The sequence below is a fragment of the Theropithecus gelada genome, chromosome 3 (assembly GCF_003255815.1).
Source record: "Theropithecus gelada isolate Dixy chromosome 3, Tgel_1.0, whole genome shotgun sequence".
Lineage (NCBI taxonomy): Eukaryota > Metazoa > Chordata > Mammalia > Primates > Cercopithecidae > Theropithecus > Theropithecus gelada.
The window spans coordinates 153,111,354-153,134,412 of NC_037670.1; the positions used below are offsets into that span (position 1 = coordinate 153,111,354).

Consider the following 23,059-nt stretch of genomic DNA (forward strand, 5'->3'; position numbering starts at 1 on the left):
GGAAACTTCCCCCTTTTCTCCAACCAGCCCCTTCCTGATTTTTTTTTTTTTTTTTTTTTTTTTTTTTTTTTTTTTGAGACGGAGTCTAGCTGTGTCGCCCAGGCTGGAGTGCAGTGGCCGGATCTCAGCTCACTGCAAGCTCCGCCTCCCAGGTTTACACCATTCTCCTGCCTCAGCCTCCTGAGTAGCTGGGACTACAGGCGCCCGCCACCTCGCCCGGCTAGTTTTTTGTATTTTTTAGTAGAGACGGGGTTTCACCATGTTAGCCAGGATGGTCTCGATCTCCTGACCTCGTGATCCGCCCGCCTCGGCCTCCCAAAGTGCTGGGATTACAGGCTTGAGCCACCGCGCCCGGCCATCACTGAAGAATTTATATGTATAATCCAAACGAGGAACCAGATATAACCTCTAAATTTAAGATCCTAGAAGACCTACCTACTAACACTTGTCAAGGGTTGACAAGTATTTGTCAAGAAAATGAGTTTGCCAAGGCCTAATCTGAGGTTTTACGGTGATTGGGGGTTGGGGACGGGGGTTCCAATAGGATTCTTTTGAGAATCACAAGCTCACAAAAATATATTGAGTATGCCTGAGTGAATAGTACTCAATATAGCTTTGAAACCAACTCATTGTCACTCTCAATATAATCATTGTTTGCTTTCATTCATCCAGTGATGTGTCAAGAAATACTTATTGATAGCACTTTATATCCATTAGAGCAGTATTGGGATCTATATATTGGTGTTATTTTTTAAAATTTATTTATTTTAGAGTTGAGGTTCTCACTATGTTTCCCAGGTGGAGCCCTGAACTCCCATGCTCAAGCTGTCCTCCTGCCTCAGCCTCCCACGTGGCTGAGACTGCAACACCACACCCTAGTACATTGGTGTTAACACAGATTTTCTGTAATGTAGTTGTACCGGCGATATTGGAAGGACAGAGGTGTAGCCAAGGATAGCCGTGGGAAATGCTAGCTAGACCATAAGGCCCTAGATTGTCACTGTCTGAACTCTTAAGTATGGATGTTGCTGATGCTGTAATTTATGTATTAGAGTTAAGACAGCTGAAATAACACTTGCCTGTTCCTGGCTGATTGCCAGATCCAGTAAACGGAATTGGAGCTTGGAAAACACAGGCAGGCAGGAAACACATTGCTGCCAAGTACCGCCCAATTAATTCAGTAAGATGTATTAATCCAGTAAAATGTGCAAGACACTGTATTAGGGACAATATAGGGATAATAATTTGTACTAGCTGATATGTAGACATTCTTCCAGAAGTGCAGATTCTAAAGGGGAGCTAAGGAGACAACTTAAAGTAGCCTGTGGTCATCGTTATTGAGTGGTTCAAATGAGTTTTATAGAAGTTTATATTGGATCATACCCTTTTTGTCCAAAAAGAAAAAAATAACAGATCACTTCCAGCTAGAGTGATCATAGTAGGTAGGTCTTCTAGGATCTTAAATTTATTTGTAGACATCTGGCACTGAAGGAAGGTTGAGCTAAATTAACTACCAAATTCTCAGCAATGTCACGATTGTTACACATGCACAGCAAAATTACAGCTAGAAACTAAGGCTCCTGTCCTTCTTTAAAAAGTGTTTTATTCTCTAGCCAGAAAAATTTAGTTTGTGCTGGTTGCTTTGGTTATAGAACTAATGAAGCTTGAGTAATAGTTTGAGACATTCTCAGGGTTTTTCTTCTGCAGCCAGATTTTATACTTTTATTATCTCAGCTGTCTTGTAAATGTATTCCCTGCATCACACAATATAATTAGAATATATTGATGAACCGATGTAACTTCATCACTAGAGAGACGTTAAATAAATTATGTTTTGGTGTCATGACTTTTATCAAATCATAAAGGATGCCATCACTTTTATGTGATGGTCCATTGGTATAGTACTAAAGTTTTTAAGTAAAGAATGTCAGATAGATAACAAGATAACTTCATTTTCTAGATCTCATAACCTGGGCCTTAGTATAGTTAAATTACTATCAGGCTGTTCCCTGTAATCTCCAATTGAAGTAGACAGTTAAACAATGAGATCCTGCTTTTGCTGCGTTATGGAGAAGTAAATGCCTTTTCTGGTGAATACCCATCCAGCTCAGAGAACTGGAATTTTACTACCACACCCATTTCTCCCAGTTGTTAACATTGAGCAATGGGTCTTTGGTCAACCAGAATAACTGTTGGATCACTCAGTGTTAACATTCTTGTGAAGTTGAATTTAAACGTCTAAATTTCCCTGAAACAATTGAAGTATTCTGTGACCAATGGCACTTTACCAAAATTGAAAGCTTGGGCCATATATCGATTGCAGTACTGGTCCAATGGATACCCACTATGGACACTAAGGACAAAAATTTCCTTGAAAGCTCTTAAGTTCTTACCTGAAGGGTGGGGCAGGGAGGAGTGGTAAGAATTTAGAGCTTTTAAGGACATTTTTGGATGGATCGAAGAAACCAATTCTTAAGACTCGTTGTTATTAAAATCACACTTAACCCTGTTAATCTTTTCTTTTTAAAAATTACTGGAACGATTCATGAAAACAACTTTATAGAAGATCATTATTAGTGACATTAATACTACAAAAGGATGATAGCTACTGGATATCTTTTCTAATCTTTTGGTTTGTGCCTAACATGCTGTCCAATAAAAATATAATACTAGTCATATATGTAATTTTAAATATTCAGGTGAAAATCTAAAACAGGGAAAGTAATTTTAATAATATTTAATCTAATACATATAAAATACCATTCTTTTGATATGAAATGTAACACTTCTACCAATCTTAGTTCACACTAGACACATTTCAAGTGCTTAGTAATCATATGTGGCTAGTGGCTACTGTACTGGGCAGTACAGGTCTAGATTTTTTTTTTTTCCCAAGAAAAAAATATTAGATGTTGCCTTTCGTGGAAGAGACACAAAATTTTAGAAGGAGAGACTCATTTGAGAAATGGGGGGTCGGGAGATTCAGTTTTCACAAGCATTGGTTTACTTTCTAGATCGCATGATAAAAGCTCATACAGCTAAGTCTTTCATTTACGTGTATCATATTTTTCCTAATATTATGTTGTCCATTATGTCCGTAGTATATCCATTGGACCAGTATTGTGATCAATATATATGGCCCAATGGATGCACAAAGATCTTTCCAGCTGGAAGTGATCTGTGATCTGTACCTATTCCTCTAAACTTTTTTTACTTTGTAGACGAAAGTATCCAACTTAAACTTTTTTTTTTTTTTTTTTTTTTGAGACAGGGTCTTGTTTCCTCACCAAGGCTGGAGTGTGGTGGCATGATCATGGCTCACTGCAACCTCGTTTCTCCGGGGCTCAGGGGATCCTCCCACCTCAGCTTCCCGAGTAGCTGGGACTATAGCTGCACCACCACACCCAGCTAGTTTTTTGTATTTTTTGTATTTTTGGTGGAGATGGGGTTGCCTAGGCTGGTCTTGAACTCCAGCATTCCATCCACCTCAGCCCCCCAAAGTGCTGGGATTACAGGTGTGAGCCACTGCCAGATAGCTGGCCCAATCTAAACTTTTATAAAGTGTTGAAGTGGGTGAGGAAAATGGTGAGAAGGGCCATTAACTTTGTATCATTTGGTTTCAGTTTGATACTGGTTTCAATTTCAATTTGGTTGAAAAGACAAAGATGCTTCAGAAATGAAGTACACTGGCTGGTCGTGGTAGCTACACCTGTAATCCCGACACTTTGGGAGGCCGAGACCGAGACGGGAGGATCACTTGAGGTTAGGAGTTCGAGATCTACCTGGACAACATGGTGAAACCCTGTATCTACTAAAAATACAAAAATTATTTGGTCGTGGTGGAGCATGCCTGTAATCCCAGCTATTCAGGAGGCTGAGGCAGGAGAATCACTTGAACCCAGGAGGTGGAGGTTGCAGTGAGCCAGGATCACACTGCTGCACTCCATCCTGGGCGACAGAGACAGACTCAGTCTCAACAAAAGAAAATGAAGTGCACTAATGTAGTTTTTCAAATGCTGTATATGAAGTTATTTTTTTACTGTTCCTTTTCACATCTTCCCACATAAAATATCATTTGTCTTAGATGTCCTTTGTTTCTGCTTGAACATACACACACGCTCCATACCAAAAACCATATGGTTTTAGATAAATCTAGTACAGTTTTTGGTATGGATGGTGTTTTTTGTTTTTAGTGTCTGTATTCATAAAATAAGAGGCCTTTTGTTAAAGTTTCTAATAGCCAGGAGTTGGTATATGTGGGCACAAAGGACGTTTTGTTTTTTTTAAGTAGAACTTACTTAAAGTGCAGATTTTTCATTCCTCCCTGCAGAAAGATGAAGTTAAAGATGGACCATTGACTTTGTCCATCTGGTGGTCCTTGATGACGCTTGTAGGCCGTTTCATCAATAAATAGTAAGGAAGCCAGATTTCAGGGTAGCATTGGATGGTGAGGAAGCAGAGGCAGCAGGGTAGAAACTGTGTGGGTGAGGGAAAGGGAAGCGCAGGCTTGAAGGAATAGCACAGTCTGGGAAAGACTGTGGGTAGTGGAGACCTGAGAAGCATTGATTGACAGAATGGAGGAGCCTGTTTAAGGGTGCGATTGGAAGTTTAATCGAGAGAGGGGAAGGAAGGAGAAATGGGTGAGTGATAAAGCTAAATCGCTTGGCTTTTCCTCTTTGGAATTCTGGTATCCTGGTATCAAGATATTAAGCCTGAAACATAAATGTAGTTTTCCCTCTAAATCACAAAGTGAATCAGTATATTACATTTCTGTATGCTACATGTCTCAAAATTTGGTATAGTATCCTTTCCAGGCCCTGATAATGTTAGAGTGCATAAGCATTTATTCATATTGTAATATTTGGGGTTGGCAAGAATTGTTAGGGTATTGTGCTGTATTTTATTTTGAGAATGTAATCATTTGTAAAATTTTCCTAAAGTCCCCTTAGGCATAAGGAAAATCCTTTGTTGCAGTGACTCTTGATTTTACTTGATTCTGCAAGCCTCTGTCATACATATTGTTGGGATATATCCCAAAACATCAACAACATATAATTCTGTTTTTTGTTTCCAAAGTTTTGTTTATCTACAGCATTATTTGTTTATAGGCTGGGTATGGTAGCTCACGACTGTAATCCCAGCACTTTGGGAGGCCAGGGCGGGAGGATCACTTGAGACCAGCCTGGGCAACATAGTGAGACTCTACAACATTTTTTTTTTTTTTTTTTTAATTAGCTGGGCATGGTGGTGCACACTTGTATTCCCAGCTACTTGGGAGGCTGAAGTGGGAGGATGGTCTGAGCCCCGGAGGTCCAGACTGCAGTGAGCTATCATCACACCACTCCAAGTAGCCTGGGTGACAGAGTAAGACCCTCTCTCAAAATAAGACTTGTTTGGCCGGGCGCGGTGGCTCAAGCCTGTAATCCCAGCACTTTGGGAGGCCGAGACGGGCGGATCACGAGGTCAGGAGATCGAGACCATCCTGGCGAACACAGTGAAACCCCGTCTCTACTAAGAAATACAAAAAATAGCCGGGCGAGATGGCGGGCGCCTGTGGTCCCAGCTACTCGGGAGGCTGAGGTCGGAGAATGGCGTGAACCCGGGAGGCGGAGCCTGCAGTGAGCTGAGATCCGGCCACTGCACTCCAGCCTGGGCGACAGAGCGAGACTCCGTCTCAAAAAAAAAAAAAAAAAAGACTTGTTTATAGTTTGAGATAGAAGTTTCATTTTGCCCTGAAGTAAAGGCATGCTCACTTTAATGTTGTATTTATAGAGCCACTAAATCTCGAATTTTCTGTTTACTCTGATTTGATTGATCAGTTGAATTATTGGAGGGTCAGCCAGAGTGGTGTTATTCACCCAGAGCAATATTTTACAAGTAATACACACAGAAAGCTAATAAACCTGAGAGTGTGCTGTTCATACAAATTAGACAATACAGCAGGATACAGTATTAAAGTTCACCTTCAACCAGTCTTACCAACCCACCCCATTCCTGTCTCTTCCATGAACCTTGAGGTTACCACTGTTTGCACATGGGTGTTTATCTTTCCACACCATTTATGTGCATGTTGTATTTTATACAAATAAAAACGAGCTGGGGAGATTGTTTAATTTTGTTTTGCTTTTTATGTAAATGAGATCTTCACATTGTTTTGCACCTTGCTTTTTTTGTTCACTTGACATATCGTGGTGAGTTCTCCATATCACTGTGGATAGATGCATCTCGTTCTTTTTTTTTTTTTTTTTTTTTTTTTTGCACTCTTTTTTTTTGAGAAAGAGTCTCGCTCTGTCACCCAGGCTGAAGTACAGTGGTGCGATCTCAGCTCACTGCAGCCTCCACCTCCTGGGTTCCAGCACTTCTCATGCCTCAGCCTTCTGAGTAGCTGGGACTACAGGCGTGCGCCACCACACCCAGCTAAGTTTTGTATTTTTAGTAGAGACAGGGTTTCACCGTATTTCCCAGGCTGGTCTCGAACCCCTAACCTCAAGTGATCTTCCCGTCTCGGCCTCCCAAAGTGCTGAGATTACAGGCATGAGCCGCCACGCCTGGCTTCTTTTTTTTTTTTCCAGACACAGACAGGATCTCTGTCACCCAGGCTGGAGTTCTGTGGCACAATCTCAGCTCACTGCAACCTCCACCTGGTGGTTTCAAGCTATCCTCCCACCTCAGCCTCCTGAGTAGCTGGGACTACAGGTGCGTGCCACCATGCCCGGCTAATTTTTGTATTTCTAGTAGAGACAGGGTTTCGCTATGTTGCCCAGGCTTGTCTTAAACTCCTGGATGCAAGTGATCCACCTGCATCAGCCTCCCAAAGTGTTGGGATTACAGGCATGAGCCACCATGCCCAGCCTCACGTCGTTCTTTTTTTTGAGACTGAGTCTCGCTCTGTAGCCCAGGCTGGAGTGCAGTGGCACGATCTCGGCTCACTGCAAGCTCCGCCTCCCGGCTTCACACCATTCTCCTGCCTCAGCCTCCCAAGTAGCTGGGACTACAGGCACCCGCCACCATGCCTGGCTAATATTTTGTATTTTTAGTAGACGGGGTTTCAGCATCCCATTAGCCAGGATGGTCTCTATCTCCTGACCTTGTGATCCGCCCACCTTGGCCTCCCAATGTGCTGGGATTACAAGCGTGAGCCACTGCGCCCAGCCCATTCTTTTTAACCTTTGTGTATTTTTCCATAATAAAGATTTAATATATTTTGCCAATTCTCTCTTTGTGTTTGTTTTCCGATTTTTTAATCGTTATGAACTGTCATCATTGAACATCTTACTTAATACAAGTATCTTTGTCTGTAAATGTGGGTATTTTGATGGGATTGAATGAAACAATGTTGAGAAACATAGCCAAGTTCTAACATTGATAGGAATAGAATAAGATAAGTACCATCTTCGACCCCTTTTTCTGTGGGTTTCATGGTCTTGCTTTCACATTGCTTCTTCTGATGGATTTTCATAAGTCTTAACCTTCACATCATCAGTGACAGTACCTTTTTTGAGACTGGGGTACTTGGGAATGACTGCCCGCCTGCCCCCCGCCGCTCCCATTATCTCCTTAGGTACATTTCTGTTTGTCTTACTGCGTTGTATTTACTCTAGAACACTTTCCACTCTCCACTGATACGTCCTCTGCCATTTCAGGACCTCCCACCCCCTCCCACTGAGCTGCTTTCCCAGTGATGAAAGAAAATGTAAAATCCTGAAAACCCTTCTTCTTGATTTTTAATTTTATTTTTTCCTCTAAGACTTTAACCACTCTGGATAGTACTGTGGGGAATCAGTAGAGTGTACTAAACAGATTTCTACTCTGCAGCTTCTTTGCAGGTTTTTTGTCACATTTTTTCAGTGAAGTGTTCCAGCTTTGTGCTTGTTCATTAGAGTCTCCTGTGACTACAGAGATTCTGAAAGTTTGAATCAGGGCCTGGAAATCTGTACTTTGAACAGTACTACAGGTGGTATTTATGCCTAGGCAAGTATCGGAAACAACTGTGCAGAAGGATAAAGAAGTTCTTATCTGTGGCCAGACCATTTTAGTGATTTGGCCTTTGAAGGTGACTCAAGGTTGAGCCTGGATGTTGGAGACTTGGTGCTATAGACCAAGGAAGCTGCCAAGTGTTTCACTGGTTCCTAATCTCATGAACATCAGAATCACCTGAAAAACATTTAAAGCTGCAAATGTCTGAATTCAGCTTCAGAGAATCTAAATCAATAGGGGAAACTTAAAGCTTCCTAGATGATTCTAATAATCAGCCATATTTGAAGACCAGACCACTGATGCGTACAAAAAGTAAAGGATTTGGAATCAGCATTTAAATCTTGGTTCTTTCACTTTTAATTCTTACGAACTTAGGCAAAAGGATTAAAGTTCTACTTTCATATCTTTTGAAAGAAAACAGAAAGTGGACATTTTAACTATAAGTTTCTTATCAGCCTACAATCAGATGAAGGCAACTGGTAAAAATTTCTCACCATAATAATTGAAGAGTCCGATATTCCACCATACTTATTTTATGGATTAAGTAATTGGGATAATATAAAAGACTTGCATAGATGTGTGTATCACATTAATAATTTGGGATGTGAGCTTTTAATTTATTATTTAATTATTAAGCATACTGCCTCCTGAATTAACTGCTTTTCATTTTCTTTAAGATCTAATTATCATGGACCTGCGACAGTTTCTTATGTGCCTGTCCCTGTGTACAGCCTTTGCCTTGAGCAAGCCTACAGAAAAGAAGGACCGTGTACATCATGAGCCTCAGCTCAGTGACAAGGTTCACAATGATGCTCAGAGTTTTGATTATGACCATGATGCCTTCTTGGGTGCTGAAGAAGCAAAGACCTTTGATCAGCTGACACCAGAAGAGAGCAAGGAAAGGCTTGGGTAAGGTGCCAGCTCTCAGGGGTCTAGTGTGGGTAATGACATTCTTTATAAAGGCTAATTCTTTTCTTCTTTTCTGGCTCAGTTATGAGTAAAGTTGTATTGAACTATTAATATATCTTCTGAAAGCTAATCATGGAATTACTACCTCTAAAATTTCATTAAGTGCCTGATTTCATACATTTTTAATTGAATAACAGTTTGTGCCTTGTTCTGCAAAGCATTGTTTTTGCATAAAAGTACCAAGTACTGCAGGACCCAACTTGAACTGCATTATCTTGCTCCCAGAAGAATATAGCATGGGGGGATTTCTCATCTTTTCTCATCTCTGCTGCTTTTAATTTTTAAAAACTGTGCCCTGTTGACCTGGCACAAACCAAGTCTTTGATGGGCTAATAAACTGCACATTGGATCCCTATGAAGTTTATGGTTTCCTGGGGTGTCCTTCACCCTCTTTATTTTCATTCTCAGATATTTGCTTCAGTAGAAAACAAAAATCAAACCAACTTTGTCTTTTAGAAAATTGTAACTTAATGTCTGAGTATGAGTTACTGTTTCAGTAACAGCGGGGCCATAGTCAGGTTCTTTGGCTCTCTTGGTAGACAGCTTTTGACCTGAAAAATTGATTTTGTAGAATCCCAGTTGAGTATTTCTAATTGGGGATCTGACAGTGTGTTTTTTGGTCCTTCCAAAGCCTTCCTTTTGAAGAAAATGCAGGTCAACTTTGTAAAAATATTATTCTCAGTGAGCACTATTGGTGCAACTTTCTGAACTGTATTCGAGAGATTTGTGTGGAAAGTTGTGCCACACATAGCAATTTCTAAAAATATTTTGCCTTGATGGGTAGCATTTTGATCATAAGACATTGTTACAGGATTTGCTTTGGAAGATGCTGCAGAATGAATTTATTTTTTCACTGGGTTATCTACTGACTGAAGGATACAGTGTTTTATTCTTCAACATTGACAGAAATAATAAAAATATTTTGCTATGTAGAATGAGTACTATCACATAACATTTGAAAGTAGATATAGATAGAAATGCATCACAGAGTTAGTGTTCTATTAGGTTGCTTTCCTTTGAGAGACCATCCTCACTTTCAGTTTTAATCTAATAACCGTACTAACATTCCAGGTTGAAAATAGAAATGCAGGTCGGGCATGGTGGCTCATGCCTGTAATCCCAGCACTTTGGGAGGCCAAGGCGGGTGGATCACAAGGTCAGGAGATCGAGACCATCCTGGGTGACATGGTGCAACCCCATCACTACTATTAATACAAAAAAATTTAGCCCGGGGGGAGCTGGGCGCGGTTGCTCAAGCATGTAATCCCAGCACTTTGGGAGGCCAAGACGGGCGGATCATGAGGTCAGGAGATCAAGACCATCCTGGCTAACACGGTGAAACGCTGTCTCTACTAAAAAATATTTTTAAAGAAACTAGCCAGGCGAGGTGGCGGGCACCTGTAGAACCAGCTACTTGGGAGGCTGAGGCAGAAGAATGGCGTAAACCCGAGAGGCGGAGCTTGCAGTGAACTGAGATCCGGCCACTGCACTCCAGCCTGGGCGACAGAGCGAGACTCCGTCTCAAAAAAAAAATTTAGCCGGGCGTGGTGGTGGTTGCCTGTAGTCTCAGCTACTCGGGAGGCTGAGGCAGGAGAATAGCATGAACCCGGGAGGTGGAGCTTGCAGTGAGCTGAGATTGTGCCACTGCACTCCAGCCTGGGCAACAGAGCGAGACTCCATCTCAAAAAAAAGAAAAGAAAATAGAAATGCAGAGGGTATTCTAATTCTTTATGTTATGCCCATTAATTTTGTGCATGTCCAACCCACATTTTGTTCTGCACATATTTTTTCACAGAATTACTCTTAAATAATGAAAGGCCCTTAGGTTTGGTGTCATTTAGTGTAGATGGTACTTTAATGAGGATATTCTGACTCCTTGCAGGTAGGGATAAAGCTCTGCTGGCAGTTTTCAGTAGAAAGTACTCGTTTTTGTGATCAGTGAATATTAAAAGTTCGTCACATATGCAGATTCTGTATTTGATTAGAATAAGATGATAAAGTCATGTTTTTTATGGAATGTGCGAATAGACTGTTTGCTTCTCCCAAATTTTGTTGGTGGTGACAAATATCCCTACTTTATATAGTAACATACTGTTGGGAGCAAGAATCCCATATGAACCTTTTAAAAAACTTGTTTACTATGGCATTTCCAGACATTGTTTTGGTAGGGTAATGTATACCAGAACTGGGAACAACAGGTTCCCCCTTTTTTTCCATCTGTCTATAAGACACATAATTATTAAGAGGTAAGTCATTGTTTATGCCTTATTTGCAATAATAGCTAAAAGAACACAGGAAGCATTTTAAAACAATTCAATATACAAGTTTCAGGTATTTTTTCTTATTAAGAATGTTGACAGATAGGCCATTTTATGTATCCTTAAAATGAAGATTTGTTTTGAGGTAGTGGTTCTTAATATTTAAAAAGTTTTCTGGCTGGGCACAATGGCTCACGCCTGTAATCCCAACACTTTGGGAGGCTGAGGCAGGCAGGTCATGAGGTCAAGAGATTGAGACCATCCTGGCCCATATGGTGAAATCCCGTCTCTACTAAAAATACAAACGTTAGCTGGGCGTGGTGGCGCGTGCCTGTAGTACCAGCTTCTCAGGAGACTGAGGCAGGAGAATTGCTTAAACCCAGGAGGCAGAGGTTACAGTGAGCCGAGATCACGCCACTGCATTCCAGCCTGGCAACTAAGAGAGACTGTCTCAAAAAAAAAAAAAATCCTTGATATATTTATTATAGGAGTGAACTAGAGCAGTTCATTATCCTTTTGGGGATCACAGGCCACAGGCCCTTTGGGAGTCTAATGAAAGCTAAGGACTTTTCCTCAGAAAAGTGCGCGCTTATATATACAATTTTGGGCCAGGCACAATGGCTCACGGTTGTAATCCCAGTACTTTGAGAGGCTGAAGCAGGAGGGCTGCTTGAGCTCAGGAGTTTGAGACCATGTAGTCCCAGCCACTGAGGAGGTTAAGATGAGAGGATCCTTTCAGCCTGGGAGGTCAAGGCTACAGTGAGCTGTGATTGTACCACTGCCCTCCAGCCTGGGTGACAGAGCAAGACCCTATCTCAAAAAATAATAATAACAATAAAAATAAGAAAATTTTGTGTACTGAAAATTTCAGGAATATTGGTCACCCTTCTGGAGCCCATTTATTGATCCAAATTCTTAAACAACTGAAGGGTTTGCTTTATGCTCCTTGAAATGTAGAGGTATGTGCTACCTCCTAAAAGAAATAACATGAGGTGCACTAATGCATTGTGTCTGTCCTAGAATAAAGGTTTATTTAGTGGCATCCATAGGGTTCTCCGCTGTCACAGGACTATGACACCATTAACTTTATAAATTTACACAGGCATTTAAAGATGATGGTTTAGAGCCTTATGCCTAAAATAGGATGTGCCCACTTCCTGTGTACTTACACAACTGCCTGCGGGCTTGATGATCAGCAAGAATGGCTTTTACATTTTTAGAGGCTTGTTTAAAAAGAAAAAAATACACACACACACTCACCCCCCATACCATATGTTGCCCACAAAGTCAAAAATATTTACTATCTGTCCCTTTTTTAAAAAAGAAGTTTGCCTTGTAAACTATTTTTCTGTTTAAGTAAAAAAAAAAAATATTATTTTTTTCTTAAGTTTGCCAACCCCTAGGTTAAACCATTTGAGATGTTTGCATTGAATAGAATGCTCTTTAGCCAGCTTCATTAAGAAAAGCCCGTCTTGAACAGTCATGTCTTTTTTAATCTGGGCGATCCTTCTCTTAGGCTATTTATAATAGTTTAAAAATACCTTTTGGGGATAGGAGGGGTTCTGGTTGCCCTTTTTCCTTGCCCTTTATTTATGAACTGTACAGTGGCACTATTAGTAACCAGTATGATTTGAGCACAAACTGCATCCTATTATAAATAATGTTGAACTTTTCAATGTTGGTATAGCTTCATCTGTGAACAGTGTTAAAATTCTACAGGACTAAAGTTACAACAACAAAAATTGTCCTTATGTCTATGTAGATAGAAGAGGATATTTATAAGAGATAACTTTTTTTTTTTAATTGAGACGGGGTCTCGCTGTGTCTCCCAGGCTGGAATGCAGTGGTGCAATCTCAGCTTATTGCAACCACGGCCTCCCAGGTTCAAGAGATTCTCCTGCCTCAGCCTCCTGAATAGCTGAGATTATAGGCATGCGCCACCATGCCCAGCTAATTTTTGTGTTTTTAGTAGAGACTGGGTTTCACCATGTTGGCAAGGCTGGTCTCAAATTCCTCACCTCCTGCCAGGTGATCTGCCCATATTGGCCTCCCAAAGTGCTGAGATTACAGGCGTGAGTACCAGGCCAGAGATAACTTCTTACTGGTTTACCTTTCCTGTTAACATTTTGGAGCAAGATTACACATTCTCTGAAGGAAAATGCTAGTTACTTATAGGATTTAAGTAATAGTTGTATCTAATCCCCTATCTGTATCAAGATGAGTCTCTTTTCATAGTGTCACTAGTGCTCTTCAGTTCTGATCACTCTCCTATGTTTTTTCATGAAATGAACACAAACTGGGGAAAGACATTATTTGCTACCAAGTGACAATCTTTTCAATCCTTATAGGTGGTTACTTATAGGATTTAAGTAATAGTTGTATCTAACATCCTATCTGTATCAAGATGAGTCTCTTTTCATAGTGTCACTAGTGCTCTTCAATTCTGATCACTTTCCTATGTTGTATTCATGAAATGAACACAAACTGGGGAAAGACATTATTTGCTACCAAGTGACGATCTTTTCAGTCCTGCAAATAATAGAGCATAGGAGTGTACCAAGATTTCGCTTCTGTTGGAAGTTTTGACTTCAACTTCATATTCCAAACTGGGCTGCTTACTTGGGTAACATTACATAGGATGATTTTGCCTCTGTAGTTAAGTGATTGCACCTTTAAACAGAAGTTTTCATATCATGCCCATATTTTTAAATCCATAAAGATGACAGATCTGGAAGAAAGACACTTACAAAGCTTCATAAAGCTACTGATCCTTTAGCTTTGTGGTTTTGCTTTATGATCTACATACTAACCCTCTCAGCTTATTAACATTCTCATAATCAGATATACATTCTTACCACATCATTTCCTCAGAGTTCTCTGTTTTCATGTAAAAATCCAGTTCAACATAGTATTTAAAAGCTGCTAGCCATTTTTTAGATATGCATCTTCCTGTCTTTTTATGTTTTTTAAAAATAATCTTGCCTTGAGATATAAATGATCCCAGAACTTTTTTGATATCTTCTTATTTTTATCAAAAATGTTACTTTTTCTAAAAGCAGCTAAATTTAAAAATTTGATGTAAATATTATGAATTTTTAGAAAACCATGATTATTTACCAAGAATTGGAGTTTCTCTTCTGTAAGCAATAAAGAAAAATAAAGTTCAGCCACATCTTCACTAGAAAAAATAAAAATGAAAAAAAGGAAAAACATAGTTTTACATGTTGTTCGATACAAAGAGTGGAGAACTTGGATAGGAGTGGATATTCACTCCTGAATTCTAACCATAGGCTGAAATCTACCTCTAAACAGATAGGCTGAGTTTGCTTTTGGATCCAAGTGCACCAGCCTTGACTGTGTTGACCTTATTCACGTGGCTTGTTACAGACCAGTAATGGACCATTTTTTTCAGTTGCTGGCCTGGCAGTTTTGTTTTGGAGACAATTTTTTATTTCTGTGCATTAGCCCTGGGCACACACCTGGCTAAGTCCAGAGTTCTGTGTCTTTTTAACCTTTTGCTGGATTTCTCTGCATTTTCTACAGAAAGATTGTAAGTAAAATAGATGGCGACAAGGACGGGTTTGTCACTGTGGATGAGCTCAAAGACTGGATTAAATTTGCACAAAAGCGCTGGATTTACGAGGATGTAGAGCGACAGTGGAAGGGGCATGACCTCAATGAGGACGGCCTCGTTTCCTGGGAGGAGTATAAAAATGCCACCTACGGCTACGTTTTAGGTAGGTCCCTACTATCTGGGGGAAAAAGCCTTGTGGAGCTGGCACCTTGAAACGTAACTGTTTTGTCTTGTAGAATGATTGTAGATAAAATAGACGCGGATAAAGATGGGTTTGTGACGGAGGGGGAGCTGAAATCCTGGATTAAGCACGCCCAGAAGAAATACATATATGACAATGTTGAAAACCAGTGGCAGGAGTTTGATATGAACCAAGACGGCTTAATCTCCTGGGATGAGTACAGAAACGTGACTTATGGCACTTACCTGGGTAAGGGGCAAGATGTCAGCCTGGCAGAGACCATGGTCTTGAGTCAAAGAAACAAATGGGTCACACAGTAAAGGAAAGGAAGCTTATCTTAAATACTTCAATTCAGTGCTAAGCTGATTCCCTTTATTAATTTTAAATTTGTATATTATGTATTTTTACATATGTTTAATTGTCGTTTTCTGAAGTCTGGTATCTTCTACATTTTTAGCATTTTACATATATTTTACCATTTTTTCTTTATGTCATCTCTCATAGAGACAATTTTTGGAGTAGATTCATTTAAAAGAATACGTTGGGCCGGGTGCCGATAGCTCACGCCTATAAGCACTTTGGGATGCTGAGGCGGGAGAATTGCCTGGGCCCAGGAGTTTGAGATCAGTCTGGGCAACATAGGAAGACCCTGTGTCTACCAAAAAAAAAAAATTAAATTTAAGTTAGCCATGCATGGTGGCACATGCCTGTCCTAGATACTCAGGAGGCTGAGGTGGGAGGATCACTTAAGCCCAGGAGGTTGAGGCAGCTGCAAGCCATGATTGCATTGCTGCGCTCCAGCCTTGGGGACAGAGCAAGACCTGTCAAAAAAAGAAAAAAGACACTATAAGGCTACATAGTTCCAACAGTGCAAAGCAAGGGGCTTTGAGATGTCTCTTGACCTGGTCCCAATAAAGTGTTGTACCTAAAATTCAAACCAAATTAGATTTCTTTATAACTGGTGAGAAGTCTTTCCTTAATAAAATAGCTTTCCTTGATAAAATTCAACTATTTCAGTATGTCTGCTTACTGAAGTTTGGAAATGAAAATTTCCCATTTGTTTTCTCTGGCACATGAGTTTATCAGCCTGCTTTGCAAATGCTTTAAGGCAAATAAATGTTAATTTGATTGCTTTTTGTTGATTTGATAGCTTGTATGCTCGGGCCACCTGTTAGTAATTTTCTTTTACTTGTAACACTTGCCTGCTGCTGAATACTAGGCAGTGAGTCTTACTGAGTTGATGACCCAGGGTGTTTTTATTCGTGAAATTCCTCTGTTGTACATGGTTACAGTTTAAGACCAGAACGTATTAATATAAATGGTACTTTCTCCATTTTAATCCTGGAAATTAGGCAGCCTTCTGGGTTAAAGCAAGCGTTCTCTGCCACTGACTAACAGTGAGTGTATAATGGATCTGTTTCCCCACAGATAGCCAGCTGTCTGCGTTAATTACAGGACTGCATGCATTTCTGGTGAAGAGACTTTTATTTCTGTGTCAGGCTTGTTCTCTTTCCTAAGACTAAAGTGGCACTCTCTCTCAATGCTTGACACTTAGCCAAGAACCAAACATATCCTTCACCCAATTAAGAACACATGTATTAAGCAGCACAGATGGAGAGGCATCCTGCTTCTTGCTCTGGCTGAGACCCAACACCTTCCTGATTTATTTGGAATTAATGACAAATATAAAGCAAAGAGTAGGCTATTGGTGATCTAAACAAAATGGTGTGTAAATAAATCTCAGCTCTGACCTACGCACTCACTTGCTGCCCAGAATGATTCTTCAGCGCTGTGTATGATTATGTGCATAAAAATCTGTTGAGAGCTCTGTTGCCTCACAGGGCAGATGATTCAACGTAATGGGTATTTCTGCTGCCTGAGACTGCATAAGCTGAAGCACTGTCTGGAGAAGCAATGTCTTTATAAGGCGTCTTTCCCCAGAGGCATGAGGGTGGACAGCACTGAGGGGGTCATGAGTTGGCTTAGAGAAGTGAGGAGGAGTATTTGTTACTGGGTGTTCTTGATTCAATTTGGAGTTCAGGTATAAATCATCGTAGCTCTTAGTTAAAATCTGTCTCAATGAATCCCAATATCCATGAGAGAAAGGTTAACACTGTCTCTGCCACAAGTAAAATATGAAATACTGAGATCTACCCTGCCTATAGCAAAACTAGATCAAGAGCCTACCTAAAGCTGTATACAGGCCAGCTAGGGCCAGAACTGGTGCTTAGGATAAATATGGCATTCCAAGCAGAGCTATAGGAATATAGGTTTTGTCATTAAAAATAAAGTTTTGGCTAGGCACAGCAGCTTCTGCCTATAATCCTAGCACTTTGGGAGGCCAAGGCAGAAAGGTTGCTTGAGTCCAGGAATTCAAGACCAGCCAGGGCAACAAAGCTAGACCCCATCTTTACAAAAAAAAAAATATATCAAAAAGTAGCCAGGAGTAGTAGTACTTGTCAGTAGTCCTAGCTACTTGGGAGGCCGAAGCAGGAGGATTGCTTGAGCCCAGGAGTCCAAGACTGCATTGATCTATGACTGCACTGCACTCCAGCCTGGGCCACAGAACAAGGTCCTGACTCTATAAATTTAAAAAAAAAAAAGTATCTTCCTATTTCCATCCTTATGTATGTATGTGCATGTTGCTATTAGGCTATTTGAGTCCAGTCAACATGTTTTACCCCAAGGGAAGAGAGCACTTATGTAAGAATTTAGTCTTAAAGTATGTTGTCTTGTTATGTTTCTTATTTATGTTACATCGTACTGAAACTGTTTAGAAGAGACACCTTAGTATCTGAGAAAGGCTTGTTTGCCGTATGTTCTCCATCTCAACCTATTATGGCTTTGAGAGAGAGAGAGAGAGAGAGAGAGAGAGTGTGTGTGTGTGTGTGTGTGTGTACGTACGTACAGGATCCCAAAGCCTTATGATTCATTAAGCTGTCTTACTGAATTTTTGATACTCAATAAAGAATGAAGCTTCAAAATGCCCAACTCTCAAAATAGTACAGTAGTTTTGTCTTTGTTTCTTTAAACTGTGCTTACAGTGTGGAAAGATTGAACAGTCTCAAAGGTCAGCAGTAATGATGTTATTCTTAAAGGGGCCCTGTGGGTCTTTTTTATAAAACCAGTGTCATATCCTTTTTATGTAATCAATGTTGCAGGAACAACAATTTCTTAACATTAATGTGGTGTCTTTTACTTTTTAAAATATCTTCACCAAAAAATTTTCATGTCTGTTATCTTAATTCGGTTTATACAGGAACTCAGATTGGAAAAAAATTTTATTACTTTTCTGCAGTTAACTCCACATCTTTTCAGCTTAAAAAGCTTAATTTCGGCCAGGCGCAGTGGCTCACGCCTGTAATCCCAGCACTTTGGGAGGTTGAGGCGGGTGGATCACGAGGTCAGGAGATTGAGACCATCCTGGCTAGCACAGTGAAACCCCATCTCTACTAAAAATACAAAAAAATTGCCAGGCGTGGTGGTGGGCGCCTGTAATCCCAGCTACTCAGGAGGCTCAGGCAGGAGAATGGCGGGAACCCTGAAGGCGGAGCTTGCAGTGAGCCGAGTTTGCACCACTGCTCTCCAGCCTGGGCAACAGAACAAGACTCCATCTCAAAAAACAAAACAAAACAAAATAAAAAACTAAATTTCACTTTTCTATATTCTTATATAGAGACTAGGTAACTGCTGCTTGTGTAGCTCAATGTCATAATAGATGGGTAGTTCCAAATTCAATTTGGTTGTAATCTAAGGGTTTTTTTTTTTTTATGCCTTTGTCAAGTCATTATTGACATAAAGTGAACTGTATGTATTTAAGTGCACAATTGATGAGTGTTGACGTATGTATTTACCAGTGAAACCACCACTGCAATCACGATAATGAGCATATCCATTATCCCCCCAACATTTCCTCATGTCCTTTGGTAATCCTCATCCTCCCCATTCCCCTGTCCATAGGCAATCACTCATCTATTTTCTGTGACTTTAAATTCGTTTGCATTTTCTGGAATTTCACTTAAATGGGGGTGAACAATACCTGTAACTCTTGGTAGATTTCTGCGTTGACTGAAAAAAAAAAAGAACGTGACCTTCAAAGCGGTGGCATTCTATTGCGTGAATCCAAGTGTCCATTATATGAGGTAGAAGGCCTTTGGTTTCTATCTTCTTAATGGGATCCTAATGTTTAATAAAAATAGCAATAACTGACATTTATTGAAAGCCAACTATGTGCCAGGCATTGTTTCTAAGCACTTAGATATATTTTCTCATTTAAACCTTATAACAATCCTGTGAAGCTGGCACCATTGCTATCTCCATTTTACAGATAAAAGAGACAAAGGCACAGGCCAAACAGCTAGAAAATGGTAGAGTTAAAACTCAGGCAGTGTGGGACTTGAGAGCCACCACTGCCTTCCAGATGTAACTAGAAAATTCAAGCCTTCTAGCAGCCTTAATACCAATAGTGAAGCATAACAGTGAGTTACATAGTTCAGGAGCCAGAGTTCCATGTGAACTTGGAGCTGACTCTGACATCCCAATACTGGAGCTGTAGCCCAAGACTAAGTGTCTTTGTACTGCTGCAGTTTTACCTGTGTAATCAGTTATTTCTTCATTGCATGGTTTATCTTTATTGGAAGTTGATTTCCCACCCCACACATTTTCATGTTTTCTGAAAGCCTTTTAAGATTTGACCTAAATTTTTGTTTTCTAGATGATCCAGACCCTGATGATGGATTTAACTATAAACAGATGATGGTTAGAGATGAGCGGAGGTTTAAAATGGCAGACAAGGATGGAGACCTCATTGCCACAAAGGAGGAGTTCACAGCTTTCCTGCACCCTGAGGAGTATGACTACATGAAAGATATAGTAGTGCAGGTGGGTGAGAACAAGGATTCTGAACAGGGACTCAGTTTCTCTTTTTGTGGCTTATTCTATCTTTCCCCTTTAGCCTTTCCTGTGTATTTGGCAGAGTGATATGCTATATAAGTACTGGCCAAATTCAGAATCCAAGGTCTGTCACTGTTTTTCTGTGACCTTGATCAAGGTGCCTTGGGCATTCTGTTTAGTATGATAATACCTCTATCATATAATATATTTTGCCATTTCATTGGCAGCTCCATATTGTAAGAATGGGGGGAAATCCTATTATTTAAAATATCCCGGCCGGGCACGGTGGCTCAAGCCTGTAATCCCAGCACTTTGGGAGGCCGAGGCGGGTGGATCACGAGGTCAGGAGATCGAGACCATCCTGGCTAACATGGTGAAACCCCGTCTCTACTAAAAATACAAAAAAAAAACTAGCCGGGCGAGGTGGCGGGCGCCTGTAGTCCCAGCTACTCGGAGGCTGAGGCGGGAGAATGGCGTGAACCCGGGAGGCGGAGCTTGCAGTGAGCCGAGATCGCGCCACTGCACTCCAGCCTGGGCGACACAGCGAGACTCCGTCTCAAAAAAAAAAAAAAAAAAAAAAATATCCCATGACCAATAGTCAGACATTGAGTAATAACAGTGATACTAAAGAACTCTCACAGAAGGCAGTTACTAATAACATAGAATATCTATAGCTGTACACATAATCACTGGTCACATCTCCTGTTAGTGTGACTTTCGCATGACTAAGGCTACCAGGTAGATCATCATGGGCGGGATGGGATAGTTTGTCATTAAGCAGTGTCAATGTTCTGCCAGGAAGACTCAGTTGTTCTAGATTGAAGCATAAGAAATTGCTCATGTTTTACCATTTCCTGGCTGGAAATGGTTTTAACCATACAGACACACATACGTACCTACATACATACATATATGTATGTGTATGTTTAATGAATAATAAATGTTTGCCTAACTAGATACTTTACTTTCTTCTGGCAAATTCAGAGACTAACTTAATAGTCTCTTCTTATTCTTTCCTGTTTAGGAAACAATGGAAGATATAGATAAGAATGCTGATGGTTTCATTGATCTAGAAGAGTATATTGGTAAGTCTCTGCTTCTAATGTTTTTCTTAGAAAAGCTGAGAAGCTTTGGAAGATGTATTTGCTGGCCAGGCGCAGTCGCTCACGCCTGTAATCCCAACACTTTGGGAGGCTGAGGCGAGCGGATCACCTGAGGTCTGGAGTTCAAGTCCAGCCTGGTCAACATGGTGAAACCCTGTCTCTACTAAAAATACAAAAAAATTAGCTGGGTGTGGTGGCGGGCGCCTGTAATTCTAGCTACTCAGGAGGCTGAGGCAGAAGAATTGCTTGAACCCAAGAGGCAGAGATTGTAGTGAGCCGAGAACACACCATTGCACTCAACCTGGGCGACAAGAGTGAAACTCTGTCTCAAAAAAAAAGAAAGATGTATTTGCCCATAGAAACAATTTACCCCAAGGGTCAATTCTCACTAGCTCATTAGCTGTCACCAGATCATTAACCAGACCAGTGTGATAGTGGGTTGTGATAAAGTATCCATAGCCACACTGCCTAATCAACATATAAATGTGAGCCCCATATGTAATTTTAACTTTTCTAATAGCCACATTAAAAAGTAAAAAGAAACAGATGAAATTTCAACAGTGTGTTGAAATTCTAAAATACTGTAATTTCCACTTAATATAAATTATTGAGGGTGTTTTAAATACTTATAGCACATCCCAGCCACATTTCAAGTGCTCAGTAAGCACCTGTGACTACCATCCTCAACAGCACAGATATAGCATATCCTGCATGCTCAATGGAACTGATGGTAAAGAGTTGCAGGGAGCCCAGACTGACATAGGGAAACCCAGGGAAAGGAGATAGAGAATGGATTAAGAGATGGATAAATAAATGACGGGGAGTTGCTAATCCCTCTCGTAGCCATTCCTTTTTACTGTGTTCTGTTCATATTTTCTGTCTGATTCTCTGACTACTTTACTTTTGTTTTTTAAGTTTCTCCCTTTTGACATTTCCCTTTTTAGTGTCTAATTTTTTTTAAAAAAAATTGTTTTGGATGTCACACCTTCAAGGCTAATTTCTCCCAAGTAAAGCTCTGTTTTATTATCATCAGACTAATTTTAAGATATTCTCATTGCTTAAAAAGAAAAAAAAAAGCTGTCTTTCTTACCAAGTAGTTGAGCAAATTGTTTCCCAATTACTGTGACAGAAATTAAAATGAGTAAAGGAGCTGGGTGTGGTGGCATACCCAGTTACTTGGGAGGCTGAGGCAGGAGGATCACTTGAGTCCAACAGTTCTGGACTGTAGTCATAAGTTCATCATCAATATGGTGACCTCCTGGGAGCAGGGGATCACCAGGTTGCCTAAGGACGGGTGAACCAGCCTAGGACAGAATCAGAGCAGGTCAGAACTGTGCTAATTAGTAATGAGGTTGTGCCTGTGGATAGCAACTGTACTCCAGCCTGAGCAACATAGCGAGACTCCATCTCTTTAAAAAAGTGAGTAAAGATGGAAAGTCTAAGACTGTTACTACAAATGTCATTGTTACAAATACTTTGTTTAGAAAGATATTAGATATTTTAATATTTCACATACTTATCGGGAATAACTTATTCTAGCACACCATGGGTTTTGTGTTTCAGATAAACCCGTTTGTTTTTAGACCTCTGATAGTTATCTGAAATGTTTATTTTAAGCCTGAAAGGAAGACTTAATCCTTACCTCTGTCACCTGTCATTAAACTGTGTGGAGCAAGTCAGTTACTCCAATTGAATTACTCCTTGACTGTTCACCTTTCTTTTCTTAGGTTCAGTGATGTACTTTGAACTTTTCTTAAAGAAGGATGAGCAATAGAAGATAGGATAGGGTGTTTCCCTAAACGTTTTTTTTGTTTTGTTTTGTTTTGTTTTTGGAGAAGTTTATCAGGACAGTGGATAAATGCCTAGGTGCATTTACTGAGCCCAGGTTGATGTTTATAGGGTTTTCTACTTTTAAATGATTTATCTTTTTATTCTTGGCTTTTGCCATTTTATTGCCATTGCTAAAACTGAGGAACTCTTTTGAACCTCCCAAGGAGAGGAATTTGTATAACTGTTAACTACGTCACTTATCAAGCATTGAGGCCAAATAAGGAGATATTTCTGTCTCCCTGTGTGTCATATAGATTCATGGACAGAGGAGTTA

General features: G+C 40.3%; 1 protein-coding gene across 7 annotated transcripts in view; it reads left to right on the forward strand.

The window, feature by feature from the left end:
- The window catches only part of CALU (calumenin), a 34,727-nt gene that overhangs the window by 1,364 nt on the left and 10,304 nt on the right, over positions 1 to 23,059 (forward strand). For 3 of the 7 annotated variants that reach the window (XM_025379282.1, XM_025379279.1, XM_025379280.1), the window contains exons 2-5: positions 8,655 to 8,886; positions 14,748 to 14,941; positions 19,674 to 19,840; positions 20,877 to 20,937. In XM_025379282.1, the coding sequence (XP_025235067.1) occupies positions 8,666 to 8,886; positions 14,748 to 14,941; positions 19,674 to 19,840; positions 20,877 to 20,937 (643 nt within the window). In that variant the 5' untranslated portion in view covers positions 8,655 to 8,665. Of the gene's footprint in view, positions 1 to 7,643; positions 8,457 to 8,654; positions 8,887 to 14,747; positions 14,942 to 15,014; positions 15,209 to 19,673; positions 19,841 to 20,876; positions 20,938 to 23,059 lie in introns of all 7 variants that reach the window. The other 4 variants (XM_025379276.1, XM_025379277.1, XM_025379278.1 and 1 more) reach the window with 3 other exon arrangements.